At 43.8% G+C, this 24846-nt stretch overlaps 1 protein-coding gene across 3 annotated transcripts; it reads right to left on the bottom strand.

Moving 5' to 3' along the window:
- Positions 1-1065: 1065 nt before the first annotated feature.
- On the bottom strand, positions 1066-23118 carry LOC144586546 (uncharacterized). Of its 3 annotated transcripts, none has more exons than XR_013541421.1 (2): positions 14648-14763; positions 1066-9925 (listed from the first exon to the last, which is right to left on the bottom strand). XR_013541421.1 is itself a non-coding variant. In XM_078384887.1 (2 exons), the coding sequence occupies exons 1-2, from the start codon at positions 15055-15057 to the stop codon at positions 9657-9659; spliced, it is 483 nt and encodes a 160-aa protein (XP_078241013.1). In that variant the 5' UTR covers positions 15058-23118; the 3' UTR covers positions 1066-9656. The 3 variants fall into 3 exon arrangements, 2 of the variants coding, with proteins under 2 accessions (XP_078241013.1, XP_078241014.1); XM_078384887.1 differs by lacking the exon at positions 14648-14763 and adding an exon at positions 14844-23118; XM_078384888.1 differs by lacking the exon at positions 14648-14763 and adding an exon at positions 11788-11993.
- Positions 23119-24846: the final 1728 nt, after the last annotated feature.

The raw sequence follows: 24846 nt of genomic DNA, 5'->3' as shown, positions 1-24846 counted from the left end.
TATTCCTAAGTAATGCAGTTTACAAGTTAGCTTGCTTTGTGTTGTGATTGTCCTGCATGTAACTGGGTCTGCTGGGACACTGGCAAGATTTCAGTTGGAATGATGCATTCTATTTAGTAAGCTAGATTGTTTCTTAGTGGTGATAAATAGTTGTTGTGGCTGAAGAGAGCCTTTGTGCAGAACGAACCTTGACACAGGACTTCACAGAGAAAAGAGAATTGGTGTAACAAAATTGTACTGTCCAATGGTTTCTAAATATATTAATTGAAAAGGGCTACTAAGGAGAGGGCTACCTGGGAACGTTGGCATGCAAATCATGTAGTCTGTCACCAAGCTATGGTTCCTCCCCTTAAACTGGCCTGAGAGTCACTGTTGCCCAATATAGCTTGGGGCAAAACAGCTCAAGGAAATCCTTTAAGCCCTCATCTTTCATAAGGGTTTAAACATCCACCCTATAAATACAGCCTTATCATCTGACCGTAAGATAGCTACTACTCTGTGCTATCAATTGTATGGTTGTGCTTTATCCGATCACTGTAAAATAGGATTAGTTAATGAAACGAGAATGCTTCACCAGCCCCTAGTTTCTCATATTCACAATGTAAGAATTTAGACTAGTAATTTTGTGTTCAAAACAGTTGCTGCATGATTAGCCCCAATTGTTCGCATTTAAAGGATTTCACTTCCCCCTCCTATGAAACCACTCTGGCACTTTGCTGAGCAAAACAAAACAAAACAAAATTTTAAAAAAAACCCACTTACTATGTTGCCTCAGCAAATTGCCTTTATTTCCCTCCAATTAGGATAGCTTATAGGCTATATTGGTGCACTTAATGTAATAAACAATTTTCTAATCCAACAGCGTTAACTTCAGGAACATCCATTTAAGCACGCAAATAACTCTCCTCTCTCGAGCAGAAAAACACTAATAAGTGAGCAGTGGGACTATATTGCCTTCCTAGGTTGTGCTAAATAGTCAGGTATTATTGTTCTACATTAAAGAAAATGGAAGGGTGGGTGGGTGGGGGACAATATACCCACAGGGCAAGAAGGGCAAAGAAAAGGGGGGATGTGGACAATTGGTCCTATTGATCATTGCATCCAAAGCTGTTAGCTGACGAGGTCTGACCTTGATGAAGACACTGCAGTAGCAAGAAATGTCAATTCCATTTTCTTATATTCAGACGGATGTTTATTTTGGTATTGTCAGTAGGGAAAGACCCTTGGGTGATGTCCGAGATTGTAACTTAGGACATGTTTCCATGGGAACATCTCATGTTGCTGATGAACACCAAGAGCAAGAGATGGAGAGACAGAGAGAGAGAGAGAAAGAAAGAGAGAGAGAGTAAGTTGCAATTAGAATAGGACCATTGCATCAGTGGAATTTACATAGCTGACCCATTAAATCTCATTGATTCAGTGGCCCTACTCTATAGTCTTGTGCAACAGAACCACTATGTGGAGAACTTCCTTTTTTCTGTTCTACATCACCCATAATTCAGCTTCAGTGGATGATCCCAAGATCTTGTATTATAGTAAAGACAGAAAAGTTTTTCCCCATCTACTTTCTCCACACCATTCCTAATTTTATGCAACGTCTCCCATTGCTCAACTGTTTCCAGAACTAAACAACTTCAGAAGGTGTAACATTCGCTTCTAGGTTACTTGTCCCTGGTTATTCTGGTTGCTCTTTTTTTCTCCTCCCTTCTTTTTGAGGGGGACACATTTTCCAGATCAACAAAGCTCTTTGTCAGGTGTGGTGACCTGGGTCTATGACAAGACAACTTGGGCCTTGCATGTCCAGGACTAGTCAAAGATATTTGCACCATATGCAGGAGGGTATGACAAGCTTTAACCCTCCTCCCTGAGATACATACAGAAACTCAACCGGCAGGCAGTTCAATATTATATCAGTGCTGCTAACAGGACAGCATCCTCCCCACCACTGCATTGGAGGGCAGCAGGATACGTTTGAGGTGCAGGCAGTTTTAGAGAGCCCAGAGCTGTATTTCAGCTCTAACCACCTGTCAGATTAAAAGATTAAAATGGATTGAGCCTTGTTCTCACAGAGGAGGGAAATCTGTGAATGAGACTACAGGAGGGGCTCAGATGACTGAATACTGAACTGTATAACCAGTTTCTGCAGAGAAAATTAGTATTCCAGGGATCCGCCACTTCTTGGATGAGGAGCCCAAGTCCATTCACAAGATTGGAGGGGGGGGCATTCAGTCATGTGATCTCTTCGCAGCAAGCTAAAGTGGTACAGTCCAAAAATGGCCTCACCACCTCCATAAACTCCATGTAAGCCTGGCAGAACACTCCCCAGTAAGCCAGAAATAAGCCCTGTGTCATTTTGTGCTCTGAGACAGAAATGACTTGTTATTTCTGCATAAATGATGACCTTGTCAATTCCATTCCTTCTCATTTTTTAAAATAATTCCAGATCTCTCTGGAAAGCAAAGCTGCATATCCCCTCACCAGCTTCCCATTGACAGTCTGTGCCTCCCTTCCCAGTCACTCCTCTCAAATTCCATCTATTCCCTCAGTTGGCTCGATCCTTCTCTGCAGCAATTTGCATTTTTATCGTTCATGTTGTGTCTGTACGTTGCTGTTTTTCAAACTGTGCACTCTATATATTTAGAAGGTTCATTAAAATTCAGAGCCTGTGTACAGCACAGCCTCCTTATTAAATAATGAGCATGCTGCATGAACAGCTCCCACATACAGGCTTCTGTGTTTGTCAGAGATAATCATGGGGAGTGTGAGTAAATGTAATAAAATTAAGAGTAAATTTAATAAAATTGTTATTGCACGCTTGCCACCAACCTCCCCTTGCTTATTTCCCCCCTCCTTTTTCTTTTATTTTCTTTTCCTTTCCTTTTTTTCCTCTTTTGGTGAAGAAAGGAGATGGGAAGTCCATTTCTGTTACGAATGGATGGCTGGGCTGGAGAAGAAAGATTAGAAACTTCAAAAACAAACAAACAAAAAACAACTAACCTGAAGAGACTTTATGATACTTTTAACAGTCAAATATCCTTTATTGTGACTCTAGTCAGCAGCACACGTGTGTGTTCTGAAGAAGAACACAGCTATTCCCCTGCACAATACAGTTGTAATGGCTATGTGTGGTTCATGCAATCAGCAACAATATCTTCAGAGTCTGTTGCTATGAAAGCTCGGGTATATAAAAAAGTAAGATGTCTTGTTCAAAAAGGAAAACAGAGTGACAGTTTTATGTATTTGAGAAGGTGTGGCCAGAGCTATTGATAGATCTTTGGGTGACTCTGTAGTGTATCACTAAGGATTTCTGATGATTTAGGTGTCTCGCTGCAGAGCCAGCAGTTGAGAATTTGATTCACTACTCTGCCTCCTGTGAGTAGAGCCAGCCTGTATGGCCTTAGGCCAGCTGTACAGTCCTAGGGCACCCCCAGAAGGGAATGGTAAACTACTTTTGAGTATTCTCTACCTGGAAAATGCTGAAAATAGTTGCCATAAGTCAGAATTGACTTGATGGTAGGCCCACTCTTATGTCTGAAGAAGTGGACTTGCTCACAAAAGCTCACATTAAATTATAGCAATCAGTTTTAAGATGCTACAAAAAAAAGCAAAAACGTACTCCATAGTGCTTACAGCACTTTCTGGGCTGTTTACAATTTAATTACACAGGTTACACATTGCGCCTCCCCCCTGCAAACTGGGTATTCAGTTTACTGACTTTGGAAGGCTGGAAGGCTGAATGAACCTCAAGGTGGCTACCTGGGATTGAACCCAGGTTGTGAGCAGAGTTTTGGCTGCAGTATTGCAGTTTAACTAATGTGCCACAAAACTGTGACACGTTTTGTCTTCTTTATTTTTCTTTGGTTTTTGCCTGATTTGATGACACATGATTATTTATTATTATTAAATATATTATTAGACAGTGAATCTGGCATTCTATCCTCCAACTAAATATAGCATAGGTTCTACATTACTCAGTGGCCAGGAATGACAACAGGATTTACCTCAGCAGATTATTTTTGTAATTTAGAACTGAAAATCACCAGGCTGTGATGGATTCACAGCTGACTTTTATAATGTTTGGGAAGATGATGTCAGAGAACATCTTCTATAGTTATTCAATTCAGTCTTGGAAGGAGGAGAAATATCAGACTCATGGCAAACAACCAGGATAATAACTATTTTAAAATCAGAAAAAGATCCAATACTCCCTTCATCTTAAAGGCCAATAATGTTGCAAAATCAGGATAAAAAGATTTTTTCATCAATACTGGCAAAAGGATTAAGCAGCTTTGTCACTAAATACATCCATACCAATCAATATACAGTGGTGCCCCGCACAGCGACACTAATCCGTTCCGAAAAAAATCGTCGCTATGTGGACTCATCGCTATACGGGGCAAAAAAGCCCATAGGAACACATTAAAACATTTAATGCGTTCCTATGGGCAAAAAACTCACCGTTATGCGAAAATCCTCCATGCGGCCACCATTTTCGCTGCCCGGTAAGCGAGGAAAGGGCGCAAAAACACAGTGGGCGGCCATTTTCTTTACCTGGTGGCCATTTTGGAACCGCCGATCAGCTGTTTGAAAAACATTGTTATGCGATAATCGGTAAGCGAAACAGCTTACCGATCATTGCAAAGCGATGTTTTCCCATTTAAAACATCGTTATGTGATCGCAAGAACTCAATCGCTATGCGGATTCGTTGTTAAACGAATCGCTCGTTAAGCGAGGCACCACTGTAGTTTTATGCCAGGAAGACAAATGTGTGATGCTATTCACAGAGTTCTGAATATTATATATATGGGTAATAAAGGAAAATAGCAATTCTCTCACTGGATGTACTCAGGGCCTTTGATTGGGTAGAATGGCAATACATATTTGATCTTTTGGAGAAGATTAATATAGGTAAAAACATCATGATGTATTAAAGGAATGATATATAAGGGCAGTGGCCACATTATTTATTAATGGGCTAGAATCTAAGAAATTTACTTTTTTCAGAGGAACAAGACCAGGTGACCCCTTGTTCCCAATTCTATTTGCTTTAACAACAGAACCCCTTGCAGAAAGAATAAGAGAAATAGGTTGATGCAAAATATTTTATCCTTATGACATCCTTGTGGTTTCATATGGTGGTTATTGTTTCGAGTTGCCATCCAGGTTTCTTTTTCTTTTTAGTTCAGTGTTTAATGGCCTTCTGGATCTTACTATTTATGCCTTGTGAGTTGGAATGAGTACCTGTAGTTTGTTTTTAAATGTTGTCAGTCACCCAGACTACTGCCTTGACACCAGATGGGCAGGGTGTAAAAAAGCAAGCAAGCAAATAAATAAATGAAACAAAGGCTAGGTAGAAGGCCTTCCAGTGATTTTGTGTCCGGAAGTTGAAAAGTGATGGGGATCATGACTGAATTAGGATCCACCTTTTGTTTGAAGAAACTACATGGCCTTATGCGAATACGCATAAAGTTTCCTCCTATGGTTGTCAAAAGTGAAGATGGCAAACACAGTATGTTTTCAGGGTGTGTGCTGGTGCCTGGGCAATCTTCTTCTTTCCTTCTTCTCCCATCCTTCTCCTATTGTGTTATACATAGGAATATGATTCTTTCCTCCCCTTGGTTTCTTCTTTGGAGTTCTTGTGCTGGTGCCACAGCAAGGTAAGCAGTTTATCAATGCTGAAGTTTACATGCCTTCTCTGAACAAAACATCCCTGAATTACATGGAGTTTATTCTTGAACAAGTGGATACAGGAGAGATGGCATCTCTCTCTCTTTTTTCATTTTTTCAATTTTTTTAACATAGGGGGTGACAAAAGGGAAAAGGGAATTGGAATTGATGAGGAAGAGGGGAGACAATAACATACTGATATCCAATCTATACCTATTGCCATATCAAGATTTTAAGTTGTTCTATTTACTCTTTTCTGCCTTCTAGATTGAGTTCTCATTTCAATATATGCTATTCACAAGCTGCCTGTTGATTCAGTCCACTTGTTAAATAGATCCCATCTTTCTGTTGCCTTTTGCAGGGGTTGATCTTTCATGACTTCTGATAAGATATCCATTTCGGCTATTTCCCGTATCTTTTCAATAAGATCTTCTTGTTTCGGTACCGTCGGGCTTTTCCAATTTCTAGCATATATAATTCTAGCTGCTGTCACAATATATATAACTATATATTCCTTTGACTTATCTATATTATCGGGGGGTTTCGCACCTGGGTCCAGAAGGCTGTAAACACCTCTTTGAGAGTGGGAGTCATCCCTACCACCTTGAAAGAGGTGGTGATTTGGCCACTCCTAAAAAAACCTAACCTGGACCCAGTGGTGGTGGTTAACTATCGACCAGTGGCGAACCTCCGTTATTTGGGCAAGTTGGAGCAGGCTGTGACCAGGCAACTCCAGGTGCTGCTGAATGAAACAGATTTTCTGGAACCATTTCCATCAGGTTTCAGGCCAGGCTTTGGTACAGAGACTGCCTTGGTCGCCCTGTATGATGACCTTTGCTGGGAGAGAGACAGGGGGAATGTGACCCTGCTGATACTCCTGGACCTCTCAGCGGCTTTCAACACCATCGACCATGGTGTCCATTTTGATTGGCTGGCTGGGTTGGGAGTTCGGGGCACCGTTTTATGGTGGTTCCGCTCCTTCCTGGCTGTCCAGAAGGTGGGGGGGGGACAGTTGCTCTGCCCCATGTCATGGAGTTCTTCAGGGCTTGATACTGTCCCCCATGCTGTTTAACATCTAGATGGAACCGCTGGGAGATGTCATCAGGAGGTTTGGGCTGAGGAGTCAGCAATATGCTGACGACACTCAGCTCTACCTCTCGTTTTCCACCAATCCAGGTGAGGCGGTTTCTGTGCTGAACTCAGGTCTGGACCTAATGAACTGGATGATGGTTAATAAATTGAAACTCAATCCAGACGAGATGGAAGTACCGTTAATGGGTGCTTCGCCGGACAGGTTGGAGGGCCATTTCCCTGCCCTGAATGGGGTTACACTCCCCCTAAGGGACAGCATCTGCAGCCTGGGAGTGCTCCTGAACCCCGGTCTAACTCTGGAAGACTAGATGGACTCAGTGGCCAGGGGCGCCTTCCTTCAGCTGCAGAAATTATACCAGCTACAGCCCTATCTGGACGAGCAGAGTCTCATGACAGTTACACACGCACTGGTAGCATTCCGTATAGATTAGTGCAATGCGCTGAATGCGGGGCTGCTTTTGAAGACAGTACAGCGACTGCAACTGGTTCAGAATCAAACTGAATGGCTGGTGAATGGTGGGGCTGTTAAGGATCACATCAGGCCAATTCTGTTCAAATTACATTGACTACCAGTTGCTGTCCGGGCCCAATTCAAAGTGCTTGTTTGGACATATAAAGCCCTAAATGGCTCGGGCCCTGGATACCTGAAGGACCTCCTCCTTCCATATGAACCTACCCAGCAATTAAGATCTAGCCAGCGGGCCCTTTTGAAAGAGCCGTCCCTCAAGGAGGTAAGAGGGATGGCTTGTAGACAAAGGGCCTTTTTGGCAGCTGTCCCCAGACTATGGCACACCATCTCGAGGGAGATTCATCTGGTGCCAACATTGATGACGTTTCCAGAAGGTTTTTAATTGAAATGATATTAATTGTGGGTCCTGATGACAATTTTTAGAGCATTGTATTTTAATTGTATTTTAATTGGTTTTTATCTTTTGATCTTTTTATTGAATTCAAATTGTTGTAAGCCACCCAGAGACCTTTGGGTAGTGTGGGCAGCATATAAGTTAAATGAATGAATGAATGAATTAATGAATTAATAATTTTCTGTTGTCTGTTTTCACTCTCACAACACTCAATTCGAGTGGATGTCCCCTGGTTTTGGTATTGTGTGAGAGGGAAAAGAGCTTTCCTTGATCCTCTTTATCTACTGCTTGCATAATTTTATATGTCTCAATAATACCCTCCGCTCAGGCACCTTTTTTCTAGACTAAAGAGCCCCACATGCTATAGCCTTTCCTCATAATGGAGGTGCCCCAGCCCAGTCATCATTTTGATCTCTCTCTTCTGCACCTTTTCCAGTTTCACGATGTCTTTTTTGAGGTGTGGCGACCAGAACTGTACGTAATACTCCAGGTGTGGCCTTTACCAGCATTTTTCACAATGGCATTATAATGTTGGCTGTTTTATTTTCAGTCCCTTTTTAAATGATACGTAGCATGGAATTGGCCTTCTTCACTGCCGCAGAACACTGGGTTGACACTCTCATCAAGCTGTCCACCAGCACACCAAGATCTCTTTCCTGATCTGTTACGGACATCTCAGAACCCATCAACTGATAAATAACGTTAAAAATGTTTGGCTCTATATGCATTACTTTACATTTTCTTATATTGAAACACATTTGCCATTTTGCCACCCATTCTCCCAAGTTTGGAGAGATCCTTATGGAGCTCTTCACAATCCCTTCTGGTCTTTACCACCCAGACAAGTTTTGTGTCATCTGCAAACTTGGCCACCTCACTGCTTATCCCTGTCTCTAGGTCATTTATGAACAGGCTGAAAAGCACCAGTCCTAGGACAGATTCCTGGGGCACACCGCTTTTCACGTCTCTCCATTGTGAATATTGCCCATTGACACCTACTCTCTGTTTCCTGCTTCTCAACCAATTCTCAGTCCATAAGAGGACCTGCCCTCTTATCTCCTGACTGTGGAGTTTTCTCAGCAGCCTTTGGTGAGGGACCGCATCAAACACCTTCTCAAAATCCAGATAGACAAAATTTGATTTCATTTTTTAAAAATTCATTTTCAATAGGGATAGGATTTTGGGATAGGGGGCTGGAGAGGCTGGGGGAGTAGACATGAGTAGGGGAAGGGTAATATTCCAGAGAGCACGAGGGTACTTTTTGTAACAGGCAGCCCTGACAATATTTGATAGACAATATTTGATAGACAATATTTGATTTCATTTTTAAAAAATTCATTTTCAATAGGGATAGGATTTGGGGATAGGGGGCTGGAGGGGCTGGTGGAGTAGACATGAGTAGGGGAAGGGTAATATTCCAGAGAGCACGAGGGTACTTTTACATCTACTTATACAATTCTATACTAGAATAAAAAGAAAAAAATAACAATTTAACAGGTTTTACCAGAATTACTATAGTTACTAATCAATTCCTTCCCTGATTGGACCTTCACAGTCTTCTTTTATGTGTACTTTCCAGTCCATATTTCAAATCCAACTACAAAATCATTCCAAATTTTTGCATCCTATTTAAGATAACCATGTTACTGTTTTCTTCCAATGTTTCCCATATTACAGCTACAGTAATTACGTGTATTATCAAATGTTTCATTTTTATCTACAATCTCAGATATAATACTCAATTTACACAATTCCAGTTAAATGATATCTCACAAAATACAATTTTTTTTCAACATTTCAACATTTCATATACTAATCTGCAATAATCTCCAATAATTTTCGGCTTCCCTACCTGTCCACCCAATATGGTTGAAAGTAACCCCCTATATTTTACATTTCCAAAACATTTCATAAAGCAGTTCATACTACGTATAAGGTTTGAAGACAGACAGTGTCCAATTTTAATTTCTATATTTGTTCGTAAAGTCTGATGTTACTCTATTCTTTTCATATGAGTTTCTTGGAGGCTCATTTTATGCATCTTTGTTATTAAGGTTTTCTTCCCTCTTCTTAGATCCTCTTTTTTCCACGATAGGCTTTCCTTTGGCACTTCCCATTTGGTTTTGTAGCTGAAATTCTGAACTTCCTTCTGAGTTTGGTCCTAATGATCCACTTGATTGCTCCTCTTCCTGTTTCTCATCTATCTTTTTCTTTTCTTTCCTACGCAGCTTTTTCACCTCTTCCCCCCTTTTTTCATAAAGTCTTCTGCCTTCATTGTTGAATTTATAGAATATCTCTGCACCTGGAATTGGAAAGAGACACCTTCAGGTATCAACCACTTATATGTAATTGGTTAAAAAATACAATTGTCATGAATTTAATATGAATTTCTCTGGGGAGTTTATTATTCCTGGTGTATGTTGTATTAATTCTTTGTGCTGTATCTATATTTTGCTTTACTTCTTCTGGTCGCATCTCCATAAGTGGGGCTAAAAGGTTAGTTACCAATTGCACTGTGTCTTCATCTTTTTGTCCTGGAAGATTCTGGAATTTAAGTATGAGGCTGGTTAGAACAGAGTTCTAACATTTCACCAATCTCTGCCGGCCACAGAGATTTGTGAACGTTAGGAAGATAAACCTCCAGAACACGGCCAAACAGCCTAAAAAACCTACAACCATCAGAACCCAGCCTTGAAACCTTCGAAAATACATTAGTTCTCTCCATTTGTAACTTTATCAGTTTGATTTCATCTTGTTTTCTTTCGTGTTGCATCACTACCAGCTCTGCATTCACAGTCTCCATTTTTTGGGGTTTTAAAAAAAGTTTTCTTGTATTTTGGCTATTTCTTTTTCAATTTCGATAATTTGGTGTTTGATATCAGTCATTTGTGACCCTAAATCTTTAATTTGTTCATATAGCTGAGCCATTCCTTCTTGTATCTGCTGTAATCCTATGGATAACATATTTTGAACGTTCTGTTGCCAATCCTTAAGTGTCTCTTGCCCCAATAATTTCAGATTTTGTTCCTACGCAACTGAGCCTCTCAGGGGCCTTTTCCTTTCCCCCCTTTGTTGCTATCTTCCAAATTTCTTAAAGATGCTATCTGTTTTTCCCCCAGCAGGTGTCGCTGCTGCCCCACCTTTCATTCAAACAACACCCATTTACATAGCCCATCCAAATCATAGGTCAGCACCCCCCTGTCAAAATGTTCTCGCAGTCACCAGTCAAAACAATGAGTGTTTAAGATAATAAACAATCCCTTGAGGCTAGTAACATCAGCAGTTCAATTTTTCTCTCCAGCCTCAGTAATTAGAGGTAGGTCCTTGGATCAAAGCTGCTTCAGGCTTCAGGAAGGAGGGTCGCCTCCATCATGGTACCAAAGGAAAGCAAGGAAATAAATGTGCCTCCGATCCAGTGATGTTACACAATCCCAAACTCTTCTTGAGTTCAAGAGTTCTATATTTAATTCTAGTTTCCTCCATCAGCATTGTAATTAGACGGTTTATGATTAAACTGTTTTGCAGGAGTGAGCCTTTGATTAAAGCAGTTCATTCACCAAATAACTTTATCCCCTCCTCCCTCTTTCTCCTTCTCTTTCTTCTCCTTTTCTCAATCAAGGCTGGGGGATGGGGGGAAGGGTGCTCTACTGTGGCTCAAAGGGTTACAGGAGCTAATCTGCTTTCATTAAGTTGGTAAGCCCAGATTTCTTCTGTGTCATTGTTTTAGGTCCATAAAGGTTTCTTTATATAAAACACATATCTTGACTGGTCAGGATATTTTTGAAAGTCCTTTACTCCTCCACTCTCTGCAAGGGGTGTTCTCGGCTCTTTGTCCAACATGGCTTCCACCTCGGTTCCTGCACTCAGAATGACTGTGTGTGTGTGTGTGGGGGGGGAAGCAGCTTTTGCCAATTTCTCTCCCCTTTCTGTCACCTCTGCTGCTTCAGATGCTGTTTTTTCCTAGTGGACTATCCTTTGCCCTCTACATTCAGGGCCTTGAAACTGAGGGGTCTTGGTCTCTTTCAGGAGCTCTCCCAAAACCTGATAGGTCTCACTCTGACAAAACCCCACCTCCCAGATAGACAATATCCACTGGTTCGCCCACATCCACATGCCTGTTGACCTTTTCAAAGAATTTCAAAAGGTTTGTAAGGCAAGACTTACCCTTACAGAAGCCATGCTGCTTTTCCCTCAGCAAGGCTTGTTCTTCAATGTGTTTTAAGATTTTATCTTGGATAAGACTTTCCACCATCTTCCCTGGAACAGACATTAGGCTAACCGGTGTGTAATTTCCCGGGTTTCCCCTCTTCCTCTTTTTAAAGATTGATGTAACATGCTATCCTCCAGTCCTCTGGCACTGTGGCCATTTTAAGAGACAAATTATCTATTTCAGTTAAGAGAGCAACAACCTCATCCCTCAGCAACTTCATTAATAACTCTTGGGTGGATGGCATCTGGACCCAGTGACTTATTGATCTTCAATTTATCAATTAGGTCTAAAACATTCTCTGTTTTAACCTGTATCAGATTTAATTCATTAGTCAGGAGGGGCCCTTTGAGTAGTGGAATCTGCCTAAGGCAGGGGTGTCCAACCTTTCACCTTCCCTGGGCCACATTAGAAGATGAAAATTTGGTTTGGGCCGCACATAAATCTGGTTTGGGCCACATGGGGTGGCAGCCCTAGCCGTCCTCCACAGCCCCCCTCCAAGCGTGCTTACCGGCAGCTGCAATTTCAGACAGCTGAGGCTGCCAGCTTCGACTCTGGTGGCTTTATGGGGCCAGGAGGGGGTCCACCTATTGACGGGGATGGCACAATGCAGTCACACAGCCCCCCTCTCCTCTCCCCTCCCACTCCTTCCTTCTTTCCCTCTCTCCCCCCCTACCGTTGTGACATGCCCCGGCCACATTCCAGCCGCAAGCGTGGCAGTGTAACTTGAAACTTTGGAATTTCTTTAAAAATAAAAAATTGCACTGGGCCGCATTATGAGCCGACTTGGGCCGCAGGTTGGACAAGCCTGGCCTAAGGTTTTCTGTCATGAAGGCAGATGCGAAGAACTCATTTAATTTCTCTGCAGTCTCCAAGTTCCCCTTTTCCTCCCTCACCATCCAGAGGGGCAGCCACTTCTCTGGCATGTTTTCTGCTTTTAACATATTTAAAGAAGCTTTTATTATTCTCCTTTATATTGCTGGTCATATGTTTCTTGAAGTCTTTCTTTGTCTTCCATGGCATCCTCTTACATTTCTTTTGCCAGAGGTTGTGTTCCTTTTTATTTTCCTCATTTGGGAAGGATTTCCATTTACGGAAGGACCCCTCCTTGCCCTTTAAAGCGTCTCTAACCCCAATCGTTAACCATGCTGGGACCTTCTTGGACTTAACTGAGCCCTTCTTAGATTTAGTTGAGCCCTTCTTTCTTTGTGGTATATACTTCGGCTGGGCCTCTGCTACCGTTGCTTAAACAGGCTCCATGCACTCTGGAGAGACTGGATTATTTTTACCTTCCCTTTCAACTTCTTTCTAATTAGTTTCTTCATCTGAGGGAAGTCCGCCCTTCGGAAATCAAGGGTTTTTGTGTCAGATTTGCTTGACACTCTCTTCCCACGTACATGATGAAACAGATCACAGCACAGTCACTGTTCCCTAGTGACTGTGATTCCCTCTCCCTGACACCACCGTCTCATCCACAAATTGAGACCCCTGAGTTCTGCCTGCCTAGTAGGCCCTGCATGTGGAACAGGTGGCACTTCTGAGAACACTACCTTTGAGGTCCTGGCTTTGAGCTTCCTCCCTAACAATCTAAATTTGGCCTCCAGGACCTCATGGCTACATTTCCCCATGTCACTGGTGCTGACATGCACCACCACTGCTACCTCATCCATGGCACTCTCTACCAGTTATCCAGACGATGGGTAATCTTTGCACCAGGCAAGCAAGTCACAGTGCGGTCCTCACAACTGTCACAAACCCCTCGCTCTATGTTCCTGATAATCAAATCGCTCACTACTAGAGGCCCCTTCCCCCCTCTCTATAAGAAGTATCCTCAGTGCAACTGGATATGGGCCCCTCACCTGTAGAAGGGGTCCCCTCGAGGGGAGGGTTTCCCTCTTGTCCAGATTGGCATCCTTCAGCCCAGAGACTTCCAATCCCAGCAGCTGAGAAGATGCTTGTCTGTGGGTGGGACAATGCCTGAAGGTCCCTGGAAGTCTCACTGTGGTCCCTCTCCCCCGTCTCTGTTTCTCCTGGTCCACAACCAAGACCTCAAGGGAGCGAACCTGTTCCCTGAGTTCTTGGACCTCTTTGCAAAGAGAACACACCCATGACTTTTGCCCAAAAGGTGTCAAATCAAACATATGACACTCGGTGCAAAACATGGGATAGCCCCCAACCCACTGCTGTCTGTCTGACTGCATGCTGATATTTGTTTAGAGCTTGCCAAACCTCTTCTTGAGAGAAGTGACAGGAAGTATATGGGGCCCTGGCTTTCTCACCCTGCTGCTGAACTTGCACAGCTGCTAAACTCGCTTCGTCTTCTTACCCTGTACTTCTCTGCAGGAGGCACTCATGCTCGAGCAAGAGCACTTGCTAGGATGCCTCACTTTTATGCTCTTTCCTAGCAACTCCCCTTGCCTTTCTGGCTGATTGCAAATGGCAGAAGAGACCTGCAAGGGCATGCTCTACAACACTGATTGGAAAACAGGGGCAAATTATCCCAAATGGGGTAAAAATGAAAATCCTGGGGTTAATGAGGATGGTTGCGGCAGCGCAACCTTCCTCATTACCCCCAGGCATTTTTTTTCAGACAATGCTGTATTTAGGCAGGCATTCTGTTGTGGGGAGAGCGAGCCCCAACAAGGAACTGCACAGGGCTCCCACCCGCCCTCCTCACCTCCAAAGTGGAAGGGGTGGTGGTGGACCGGGGCCAGCTGGACTCTTTGCCAGGCAGAGCCCTGGCTGGGGCTCTCCTTCCTGCCCGCACCCGCCCACCTGGTGCATTGGCGAGGAGGCCCCCTTCCTGCCCCGCCTCACCTGAGCTCATGGCCGGTGGCCCTACTGGCCCTGTGGCACCTGCCTCCCCTCGCCAAGGGCGCACTTTCCTGGTGGTGTGGCAGCTCCAGACTGGCTGCCTGGGTGGCAGCCGCAGGTCCCAGGCGAGGGCGGGGGGGTCGGCACAGCTTACAGGCAGGTCCCCCGCGTGTATGAATTGGCTGGGATGGTCACTCACTCGCTGTGCCAAGCTGCCCCAAAAGGGAGAGCCTAGGAAGAGATGGAGGAGGAGGAGGAGCCGTGGCGGCAGCGGAGGAAGAAGGACCCTTGTTCTCCTCAGCTCCTTTTCTCTCGCCCTTGGCTCTGAGAAGCTGGAGCATGGGGGCGTTCACCGGCTGTGCTTTTCTTCCTCTCCCCCTCCCGGTATAGGGCTGCCGGAGGGCCCACGTCATGCTCCTGCCCACGAGGTGCCTGGGCTCATCAAGAGGTTCTCATTTTATCTGTTTTTAAAAAGCACATACAAAGGAGTAATGCATGCTTTTATAGAATAGTATCTACTGTGGGACATAATAGGTTTATACACCACAACACGTGGAGACAGAGCCAGCAAATTCTATACATTTTAACTCACAGGCAAATCACACAGATGAGGATTTATTATAAAACAAATTGTAATGCAATTGCAACAGCCCCAGATTCATACTTGGTTTTTCTCCTAAAAAATAACACTAGAATAGAATAATCATTGCCGAATACTTTAAGTCAAAGGGAGAACAGTTGGTCCTTCGGATGTTATGGGATCACAACTATCAACCCACACCTTTGGCTATGCTGGCTGGGGCAGATGAGATCTGTGGTCAACAACACCTAGAAGGCCACACATTTCACACCCCTCCTTTGAAGGTAATAGTTCAGGGAGTTTTATTTATATGAAATACACTTCTGTCATTGTGCATCCTGGTCCTACCCTGTTTCTCTGAAAATAAGACCTAGTATGATTTTTCAGGATGCTCGTAATATAAGCCTTACCCCAAAAATAAGCCCTAGTTAAGTGAAACCCTGCCCTCCAGCATTGTGTAGCAACCAGAAGATGACATGACTGTATTTGAATAAACATAGATTCAAAAAAATAAAACATCTCCTGAAAATAAGCCCTAATGCATTTTTAAAGCAAACATTAATATAAGACCCTGTCTTATTTTCGGGGAAACACGGTAGATGTGAACTGATGGTTCTTGATGCCCTGATTAAGATGAAGAACGAAATGGACTCCACCCTGACCTTCTGCCGGTCCTGCAGAGAAGGTAAACGTGCTTGTCATTTGGTGTGGTGTTCTGAGAAGCGACAGACTCAAGCAGGCAGCAGGTTCAACAGGGTGGGAGTTTCACCAGCATGGGGGCGTTCTAAGGCTGTTTGGTTTGGCATTTCATTTTCACTCCAAGGCCTTCCTTTGATAGTCCATTTGGTATTCAATAGCAAAATTTCTGCTGACAGACACACACACTCATCTCTGAGGCAAGGCCAGAGTAGAAAGCCAACATATTATAGTTGCATTTACAGTTTTGGGGCATGTCATTATTTTCAGTGGAAGGGCTAAAAATAATGTATGATTTCCCTCCTTTCAAATCAAAGGGATAATGTCAGCACGTATAATTTTTTTTTTGGGGGGGGATAAAAGGTAAAAAAATTCCCTGTCCCCTGCTCTACAAGGTCAGGAGAACAATGGGGCCCTGATTAGAGTGCTCCCTGGGGCCTGTAGCACCTTGTTAATCAAATTTGAAACTCCAGAAAGGCTTAGCTGGGGTAATTCTCTGGGAAACTGAAGCCTACAGCCTTGGCCTCCTAATGTCTTAATTCCAACTGACCTTTGGACTGGTCTGTTTTTAAACCTGTGTTTAGACTCCAAGCTAGTCCCCCCTCAATTTTAAACTTAATGGCTTTAGAATTTTAGAACTTCGGCAGAGTTTAAATCTAGTTTAAAGTTTAAATCTAGGTTTTAAGTTTCAGTCTAGCTTAAGGTTTAGGCACTAAAATGTGTTTTCTCTCCTTTTATCCTGCTCCTGTTGTGCTAGGGCTCCTGCTCTTCAGGAGACTCTCATCCTACTCAGAGTAGAGCTGTTTAGACCTGAGCTGTAATTATCTGCAGGAATAGCTCCCATTCAATTCTTGTGCCCTTTCTAATATTTCTCCACCTCTCTTGAGCCCTGTGCCCTACTTAGGTAAAGGTAAAGGTTCCCCTTGGCATTTTTAGTCCAGTTGTGTCTGACTCTAGGGGACGGTGCTCATCCTGTTTTCAAGCCGTAGAGCCAGTGCTTGTCCGAAGACAGTTTCTATTGTCACCTGGCCAGCGTGACTAGGGAACGCTGTTTTACCTTCCCACCGAGGTGGTACCTATTTATCTGCTCACATTTGCATGCTTTCTAACTGCTAGGTTGGCGAAGAGCTGGGACAAAACGATGGGAGCTCATTCTGTTGCGTGGATTCGATCTTACGACTGCTGGTCTTCTCACCCTGCAGCACAGGCTTCTGTGGTTTAGCCCGCAGTGCCACCACGTCCCCCTTTATTGTCCCTTAAAAAACCCTCTCAGGTTAATTTAAGGCCCACCTTTAAGGTAAGCCCTCTCTTTAAGGAACCTTGAATGTAAAACTGAAGGTTACAGTAGATTTAAAATAGACAATAAATATGCTTACCCTCTTGCACAGCCCTTCTCCCTCCCTGCTTTTCCTCACACAGATCCTCCTTTCTCTCTCCTTTCACTCGCACAGCTGCTAAACTTGCTGTATCTTCTAACTCTTCACTTTGTTACAATGCAGCACTTCGTTGCAGGAGACAACAAAGCAAAATTAGTCCAGGATAAGGCTGTAGAAGGCCCGTGTAAACAGCCATGTTTTCAGTTATTTTCTAAAGCCAAGGAGGGAAGAGGCCAGTTGCACCTTTGTTGGGTGAGAATTTCATAACCATGCAGCCACCACCAAGAAGGCCCAGCTCCAAGTTGTTGATTTCCTCTGGGTGGCCACCCATAACATCCCAGAATTTGAGATGCAGGTGGGGCCGGTTGTCATTCTGAGGGAGAGGCACTCAGACAAGTCTTAAACCATTTAGGACTTTGAATATCAACATAAGCACCTTGAACTTGGCCTGGAAGCATACAGGCAGCCAGATGACCAAGGGCTGCATTTTATACTAGGATTTTTTTTAGCATTCTGTCCCTTTAATTTATTCATTCTTTTCTCTGATATATACAGTTTCTCATGATATTCTCCACTGCTTTTGGAACAGGGATTTGGACGTTTGCCACACCTGTGCAAATGTTTCTCTACCTTGAGGATGGCCCAGTGGCAATGATGAAGCTGGACACCTCCCTTTTGGGACTTCCCAGTGCAAAATGCAACTCTGCAGATTTTTTTTTGTAACAGTTTGGCAGAGGCAAAATGTTAATCAGTCAGATCAGCCAAGCTAATTAAAAAGCCTGCATAGAGGTCAGAGAACACACTCTTCAGTACCATAAAACCTTTCTGTTTTGAACTAGTGTCACAATAAATTGCAAAAAGAACGATAATGAGGATGGCAATCTTTTTGTCCCTGCCCTGTCCCTGTCCTGTACCAAGGTCTGAAGCAGAATGTAGAATTGTTTGAAATGGTTAAGCAATGTAAAACCAAAAAGCTGTTCCATGAAATGTTCAGATGTTGCATCTGGCAAACAACCCTCAGATGTGGCTCCTGAAGCTCAGGAAACAACCCATGGCTGACGGTTCCCGACCTCTCTAGCACTAGGACTGCTTTGGGTCCTATTTAAAGAGAAGGGCAGGATAGAAATAGTTTGAATAAAATAAATATCTATCCCTCATTCCAGAAAAGAAATTCCTGGAGGAATGAGAAAAAATGGCAATGCCAGCGCAATTCCCAAGACTCCAGAGTAATTTGTTTAAAGTGTTCTCAAGAATAATGAACCAGGCTGAGAGGACAGATAGGAAGAAGGAACTGTGGTAGAACAGCAAGACGGGAGAGGCTGACTGGGAGGAATAGAGGGAATCATTGAGGTGCAGCTGTTGGGGGGGGGGAAGGGCTTTTTCACCCTTCTCTCTTCTCCCTCCCTCCCTCTCCCCTCCTGCTCCTCTCCTAGGGCAAAACATTACAGATTATGATTAGAAAAAAAGAAAGTGATAAATGAATGAAACATCTGAGTGTCACAACATGTATTTCCCCCTTCTCCTGGAGTTCACAAATTACCTTGCCTTTTGTTAAACGTGAGATTCCTTTGAAGTCTGATTTTAGAAATGTCGAAGACTACTTTTGTCAGGTCTCTCCAATACTAAGGTGCCTTCAGTTCTAATTATGGGTTATCTATAATTTCCCCCCTGCACTCATCTCCCCACCCCCTCTATGGGTGTGCATGTGGGTCTTCCCTACAAATTCAGCCAGCCAGCCCAAAATCTCTGCCGCTGCTTGGTATTCTATGAAATAGGCTTAAACACCTCATGATATTATGAAAAACAAAACAAAACAAAAGAAAACAACCCTTCAAACAAACACTCCGGGCCTATAAATCTGTTTTCCCAATCAAACCCCCACAGAATAAACAAGGTCCTTTTTCATCATGGTATATCACTCTGATGGTCAAAAGGGGAGGCAAGTTTGTTTTTTGGTTCATTTCTTCAGGTGAGAGCCGAAAAATACTCTTTTTGGCTCAGTGGTATTTGGCAATGTGTGGCTATCTGATATTAGATGTGGCCGCCAACCAAGGTGAAAGTTGGGACAAGGTTTTGTCAAGGCAAGGAGAAACAGGGTGCCGCTGTCTTGGGACCTCCAAGTGTATGTAATTCGATGTGGGGGGCGGGAAGGGATGGCACATTCTGATCTAATGCTGTCTGAGTGCTTCTCTGTTCTCTGTTGTTCAAAGTACTGACGGATGTTGCAAAAAGGCCATTACTCTGTTATATACTGTACCTTCTGTGGGCCAGACTATTTTTCTGCCTGAGGATGAGAGTGAAGATAACATCCTCTCACTGCTCATATTTTCAAAACAACCCTTTTCAAACATCCTTTTGAACAACAGAGCTTAAATGTTGTTAGATTGCAGCCCCCACCAGCCTATTGGTGAGGGGAAATGGGCTTTGAAGCCCAGTAAAGCAAGATCTCCCAAATCCCTTATCTCTACCTAAAACAGTATTAAATAGGATGCAATCTGGGTACAGATTTTTGTTGTTGTTTAGTTTTTTTGTTTTTGATACAGTGGCCAGGTGGCTGAGGATGATCCCTTTCATGTCCTTATTGTGTAGAAAAACAGCTCATTGCATTGGAGCACTCAGCTGTGAAGCCAGAGGCTGGGAGTTTGATTCCCCACCGTGCCTCCTGGGAGAAAAGTCAGCCTGTGTAGCCTTGGGCAAGCAGCACAATCCCAAGATGCCCCCAGAAGAAGGGAATGGCAAAGCACTTATGAGTGCTTTATACACAGGAAATCCTGAGAAAAGTTATAACAGGTAAGAATCACTTTGGTGGCATGCAATTGTTAATTCTTATAGAGAAGCATGCACACCAGTATCCCGCAAACATGAGCTTCAGTTAGCAGTATGCTGACCTGTGTGCAACCCTTACTCAGCTTCAAGCCATTTCCAAGCTCCTGGCAAACTCTTATCTAGGCCAATCCCTTGGAATGTTTCAAGACAAGCAAACCTCTGAGTGCAGCGAAGATCCACTTCATGAAATGGGACACAGCCATTTCCGCTGTGATTGGGTGGGACAGCTGGACAGGAAGATTCCATCAATAATGCATGCCGTATTGTAAAGACAACAACAACAACAACAACAAAAAACTCAGCAGGGGAGGCCAGCCTTGTCACTATTTACCATGCAGATGTTTAATTGGAAATCTAAATAATGGATTAGGCTCTCAGCTTTGGAATCCGTCTCTGCTGATCTGTTTCTGGATCAGCGAAGGGTGATATGAATTTCCAGAGACGAACTCCACAGTTGCTTTTGCTCTCAACGCAAAGGCAAACATTGTTAACATTTCGCTTGTTTGTTAGTATAACAGAGCAAGGGATTGGCTCTTGGGCCTTGCACCGAAATGCATTCATTTTCAACCAAAAATAAAATAAAATAAAAACCCCCAAGAATAAGACAACAAGCGCACTGTCCGTTTTTGGGTGTATGTATGTATATATACACACATAGACATACTCTGCTGGAATTGTTCAAAACAGAGGGCTTAACAAAAACAAGCAAACTATTAAGGACACATGCACCATATATATGGCTGAATTCCCCTTACATCCAGGGAAGGAGAAAAAAAGTGAATCCGTGAGTGGCATTAATCCAATGAGAAAAGGCTGACAACATGCATCCGAGTGCAATTTGTTCACATATATACAAAGAAGCAAATGTGGATTTCTAACTTCCAAGACCAAGGAATCTGTTTTCTTAACTGGACATCAGCAGTGATCTCACCATGAGGCACAGTAAGGCTTCTCTTTCAAATTTGGGATGTCATGAAAGAGCAGGAAATGTTGTTATTTTATTCTTATTCCCAAGTATCCTCTTATGAATGAACGGCGCACAGAGTGATCCATTCTACATGTGGCTTTTCTTTCCCTGCCACTTGTACAGGAGGGAGTCCATTAACCCCTTGTGCAAACAGAAATGACCATTGTTTTCAGTGGGGCAAACTCTGGCTTGCAGTTAGTCCGGCCACTGGACCAAATATGGAGTCCTTTGTCTGCATAGCCTTTACACACACAACTCCGTTTGCCAACAGGATTCTGGCAAGCTTATGTTTGCTTGGGAGGGGGGGCACTTGGGTGGTGTTTTTGTGTAAAAATAAGCTGGCTGGTTTCAATAGCACGTATTTTGATGTGGATGCCCAGCCTTGCCTGCCTCACATAGCCGGTAACACACAACAAACTCATGAATTCCAGAAATGCTATTTGTTTCTGCCCACAGGAGTGTGAATCTAATACAACGTTCTCGGGTTTTCATGTGATAGTTGCTAACAGTTTGTTCTGTAGCTCCCACCAGTTCCTCTCAATGGAAATTTAGCTTCAAGAGTGAAAATTACTACAGTGCCTTCCCAGCTCCGTGGAAGTTTGTCCTCAGTCCGTGGTGCAGCTATTAGAATTGTGTTTTTACATTGGTTGTGCAGTACACAACCAACGTCCCACTTCAATGCTTTATAAATGATCCTATTTTTTTTACATGTTACAACAAAACAAACAGTTTGCCAATTCTGGGAGAAAAAAATGTTTCTGATCATGTACAGCTCTTCATTTTACTCTTTCAAATAAAGGCATGATCCGCCTATAGGAATATAGCAAGGTTTGCTGCTCCTGACATGAGGTTAAACATATTTACCTGGGGAAAAGCTCCATTTTGTTACAAAACAGGAAATACTATTAGTTTGGATATTTCAACTGGAAAATCAAGTAATTTGTAAAAACTAGAATAAATAACATGACTATCTATACACATTAGGATGATGCATAGAGAAAATTTTTCGATTTTATTAGTTTCTTGTTTCCAGGTGGTACCTCATTTGTTTTTGTGTCTTCTGTTTACAAGCCCTCTTAACATGAAAGAGGCTGGCTAGTTCAGGTTCTTTCAGTTCATTTCTCTCTTTGTGTTTTTCCACACACTCTAGTTCCATCCCCTTTCCTGCTTCTCTTTATGCTACAAAACCAGCCTGAGTCCTTTTCTGCCAAGAAAGATATACAAAGAGGTCAACAGCACTCTGAGGCTTTCCATGAAGTCATTGCCATGTGGACTGCCCAGTCTTGTGAGGGGAAGAGAGCCAGTAAGTCTGCCTGCTGGCCACCCTACTTGGGTCTTTTGCTAGAATGAGTGGTGGCAGTCACAGACACAATAACAAATAGTGAAAAGAGCTGAGCCTGGCCTTGCTGACTGCCAGCCTTGCCATTACCCCATTTTTTCCTGCTCTATGACTAACCTGTTGGAATGAGGTGCACTAATTTTACCCTATGTTTCCCAAGCCAAATGCTGCTCCCAGCTACTCTGGCCTCCCAAGTGAAGAAGATCTCAATTTATTCCCTCAGCAAGATGATGCTGTGGCACCACATGCCGACTCATTCACTGGCAGCAATGGCGCAACAACAGTGAGCACAGGGTAGGCCACAAGGTGGCCACCTTCAGAAAAATTAAATGACTGGCAAGATCATGAGCAATCCAGACCCTTCTATTGATTCATAACTGTGTCTCCCTCCTGGTTTTGTTATTTGTTATTTATTTATTTTATTAAACTTCTACCCTGCCCATCCAGACCAAAGGTCTACTCTGGGTGGCATTACAATTTTTAAAAACAGTAAACTCAATAAACATATACCATAAATCCAAGATGACAAAAATGACAAAATTTTAGATACGGCAGGAGGGAAAGCCTGCCTAAATAGCCAGATCTTAACTTTACTCCTGAAAACACCCAAAGTGGTAGCCAGGCGGATCTCCACAGGCAAGTTGTTCCAGAGGCGAGGGGCCACTGCCGAGAAGGCCCAGTTTCTTGTTGTCTCCCTCTGGATCTCCCTTGGCGTTAGGCCCCTCTGCTGCCCGGCCTGGCTAGAATGAGTGACTCTGGCAGAACTGGGTGGGAGAAGGCACTCTGCCAGGTGTCAAGTTCCTAAACCAGTGATGGTGAACCTTTTTGAGCCCGAGTGCCCAAACTGCAACACAAAATCAACTTATTTATTTCAAAGTGCAATTAAAATTTAGGCTGAATGCTGAGGTTTTAGTTTAGAAAAAACAACTGCTCCTGCACTGCAAGGGTTAAATGCTTGGGTTCCCCCCCCCTTTTTTTTTCCTATGGGCGGTATTAACAAATAAATACTTACTGGTTCTCCAATTCCCCATTGGGTTAGACCAGTTATGGTTGCCATTGCACCCCTTCACATGTCGGAACCCCATATCTGCAGGGGATTGGTTACAAGCCCTGCATGGATGCTGAAAACTGTGGATAGTAGAGAATACTATAATAATAACTAGCATGGTAAGAGAGCAAAATCCAAGAATATGTATTTTCACTTATATCACCAGAACTGGCCAACCAAGGGAGCCAGAGACCATGCTATGTATTCTTCAACAATAACAAGACCTAGTATGGTCTCAGGCTCCCTTTTATTAGCCCACTAGTACAATGTTTTTTAAAAAAATCATGAAAAATGCAAGCTTTTGTGGGTGAATCACATGATCAGAGGGACTGTTGACATCATTTTCAGGACTCAGCCAATCCTGAGGGTGCTGCTGCTGCTGCCTTGGGAACCCAACCCCATTCACCTTGGTCTTTGTGACCTCACAGAGCCCCACCTCTCTGCTGGCAGATAAAAGGGGCTTGCTGAGCTGGGCAGGAGACCAGAAGGGGGACCAGTGGCCAGAGGGCAGTCTGGCAGAGAGAGCAGCAATGGCTGCAGGGGATCCAGCCCTTCTGCCCAAGGCTAAGTGGCCTTGCGAGTTAACAGCTCGGGGCTGGCGGACATCCATGACTTGAAGCTGGCTGATGGACTGGGGGGGAGTTGGTGGATGTTGGCAGACAGAAGTGGTGGAATCTCCCTGTGAAACCTGGCTGAGGCCGCAAGGTGGAGGCCGACAGAGGTTGGCGGATGAAGCCGGATGTTAGCCTCCTGAAACCAGCTGGTGGAAGCTTTGTGGATATCGGTGGATGGAAGCCCGAGCGTGAGTGTGAATGGCTGGTGGAATGAAAGTGTGTGTGTGTGTCGGGGGTGTGGTGGCTGGTGTGTGTGTGTGTGTGTGTGTGTGTGTGTGTGTGTGTGTGTGTGTGTGTGTGTGTGTGTGTGTGTGTGTGTGTGTGTGTGTGTGTGTGTGTGTTTGTGTGTGTGTATGCCGCTGGGCGTATGTGTAACCCAAGTATTCGGGAGCTGGCGGAGGCTGGCTTCAGAAGTGGAGTGGAAGAGATGAAAGGGTGGATATTCCTGGTGGAAGCCAGTGGATGTTGGCAGGCAGATCTTTGGGATGAAGTTGCCAGAACACTGGTTGGTAGGTATGCCTGGGTTGAAGCCGGTTGACGGCAGTGGACAACCTCGCCCCTTAGTTTTTTTTTCCTCTCTCTTTCTCTTGCAGGGCCTGAAGCTTCCCCTTCCCCAGGGGGATGCGAGGGACCAGAAGGCAGGCATCCTGCTGGAGCTGAACCATGCCCTTGCCTCCGCTGAGGATACCTGTTTTGCCTCTTTTCCAAAAACAATAAAAGAATATTTCCAGAATGGTTTTGAAGTGTTGTCTTGTT

This window comes from Pogona vitticeps, chromosome 2, assembly GCF_051106095.1.
Source record: "Pogona vitticeps strain Pit_001003342236 chromosome 2, PviZW2.1, whole genome shotgun sequence".
NCBI classification, from domain to species: domain Eukaryota; kingdom Metazoa; phylum Chordata; class Lepidosauria; order Squamata; family Agamidae; genus Pogona; species Pogona vitticeps.
Note: the sequence above shows the minus strand (reverse complement) of the source record. Positions and strands in the feature narration are given on the sequence as shown.

Bases quoted from the DNA above. Each gene is read 5' to 3' on its own strand.
- LOC144586546 (XM_078384887.1), bottom strand. From the start codon at position 15,057: ATGACGTGGGCCCTCCGGCAGCCCTATACCGGGAGGGGGAGAGGAAGA. The intron at 9,926-14,843 runs GTGAGTGACCAT...TTCCAATTCCAG, and splicing joins GGGGCAGCTTGGCACAGCGA to GTGCAGAGATATTCTATAAA.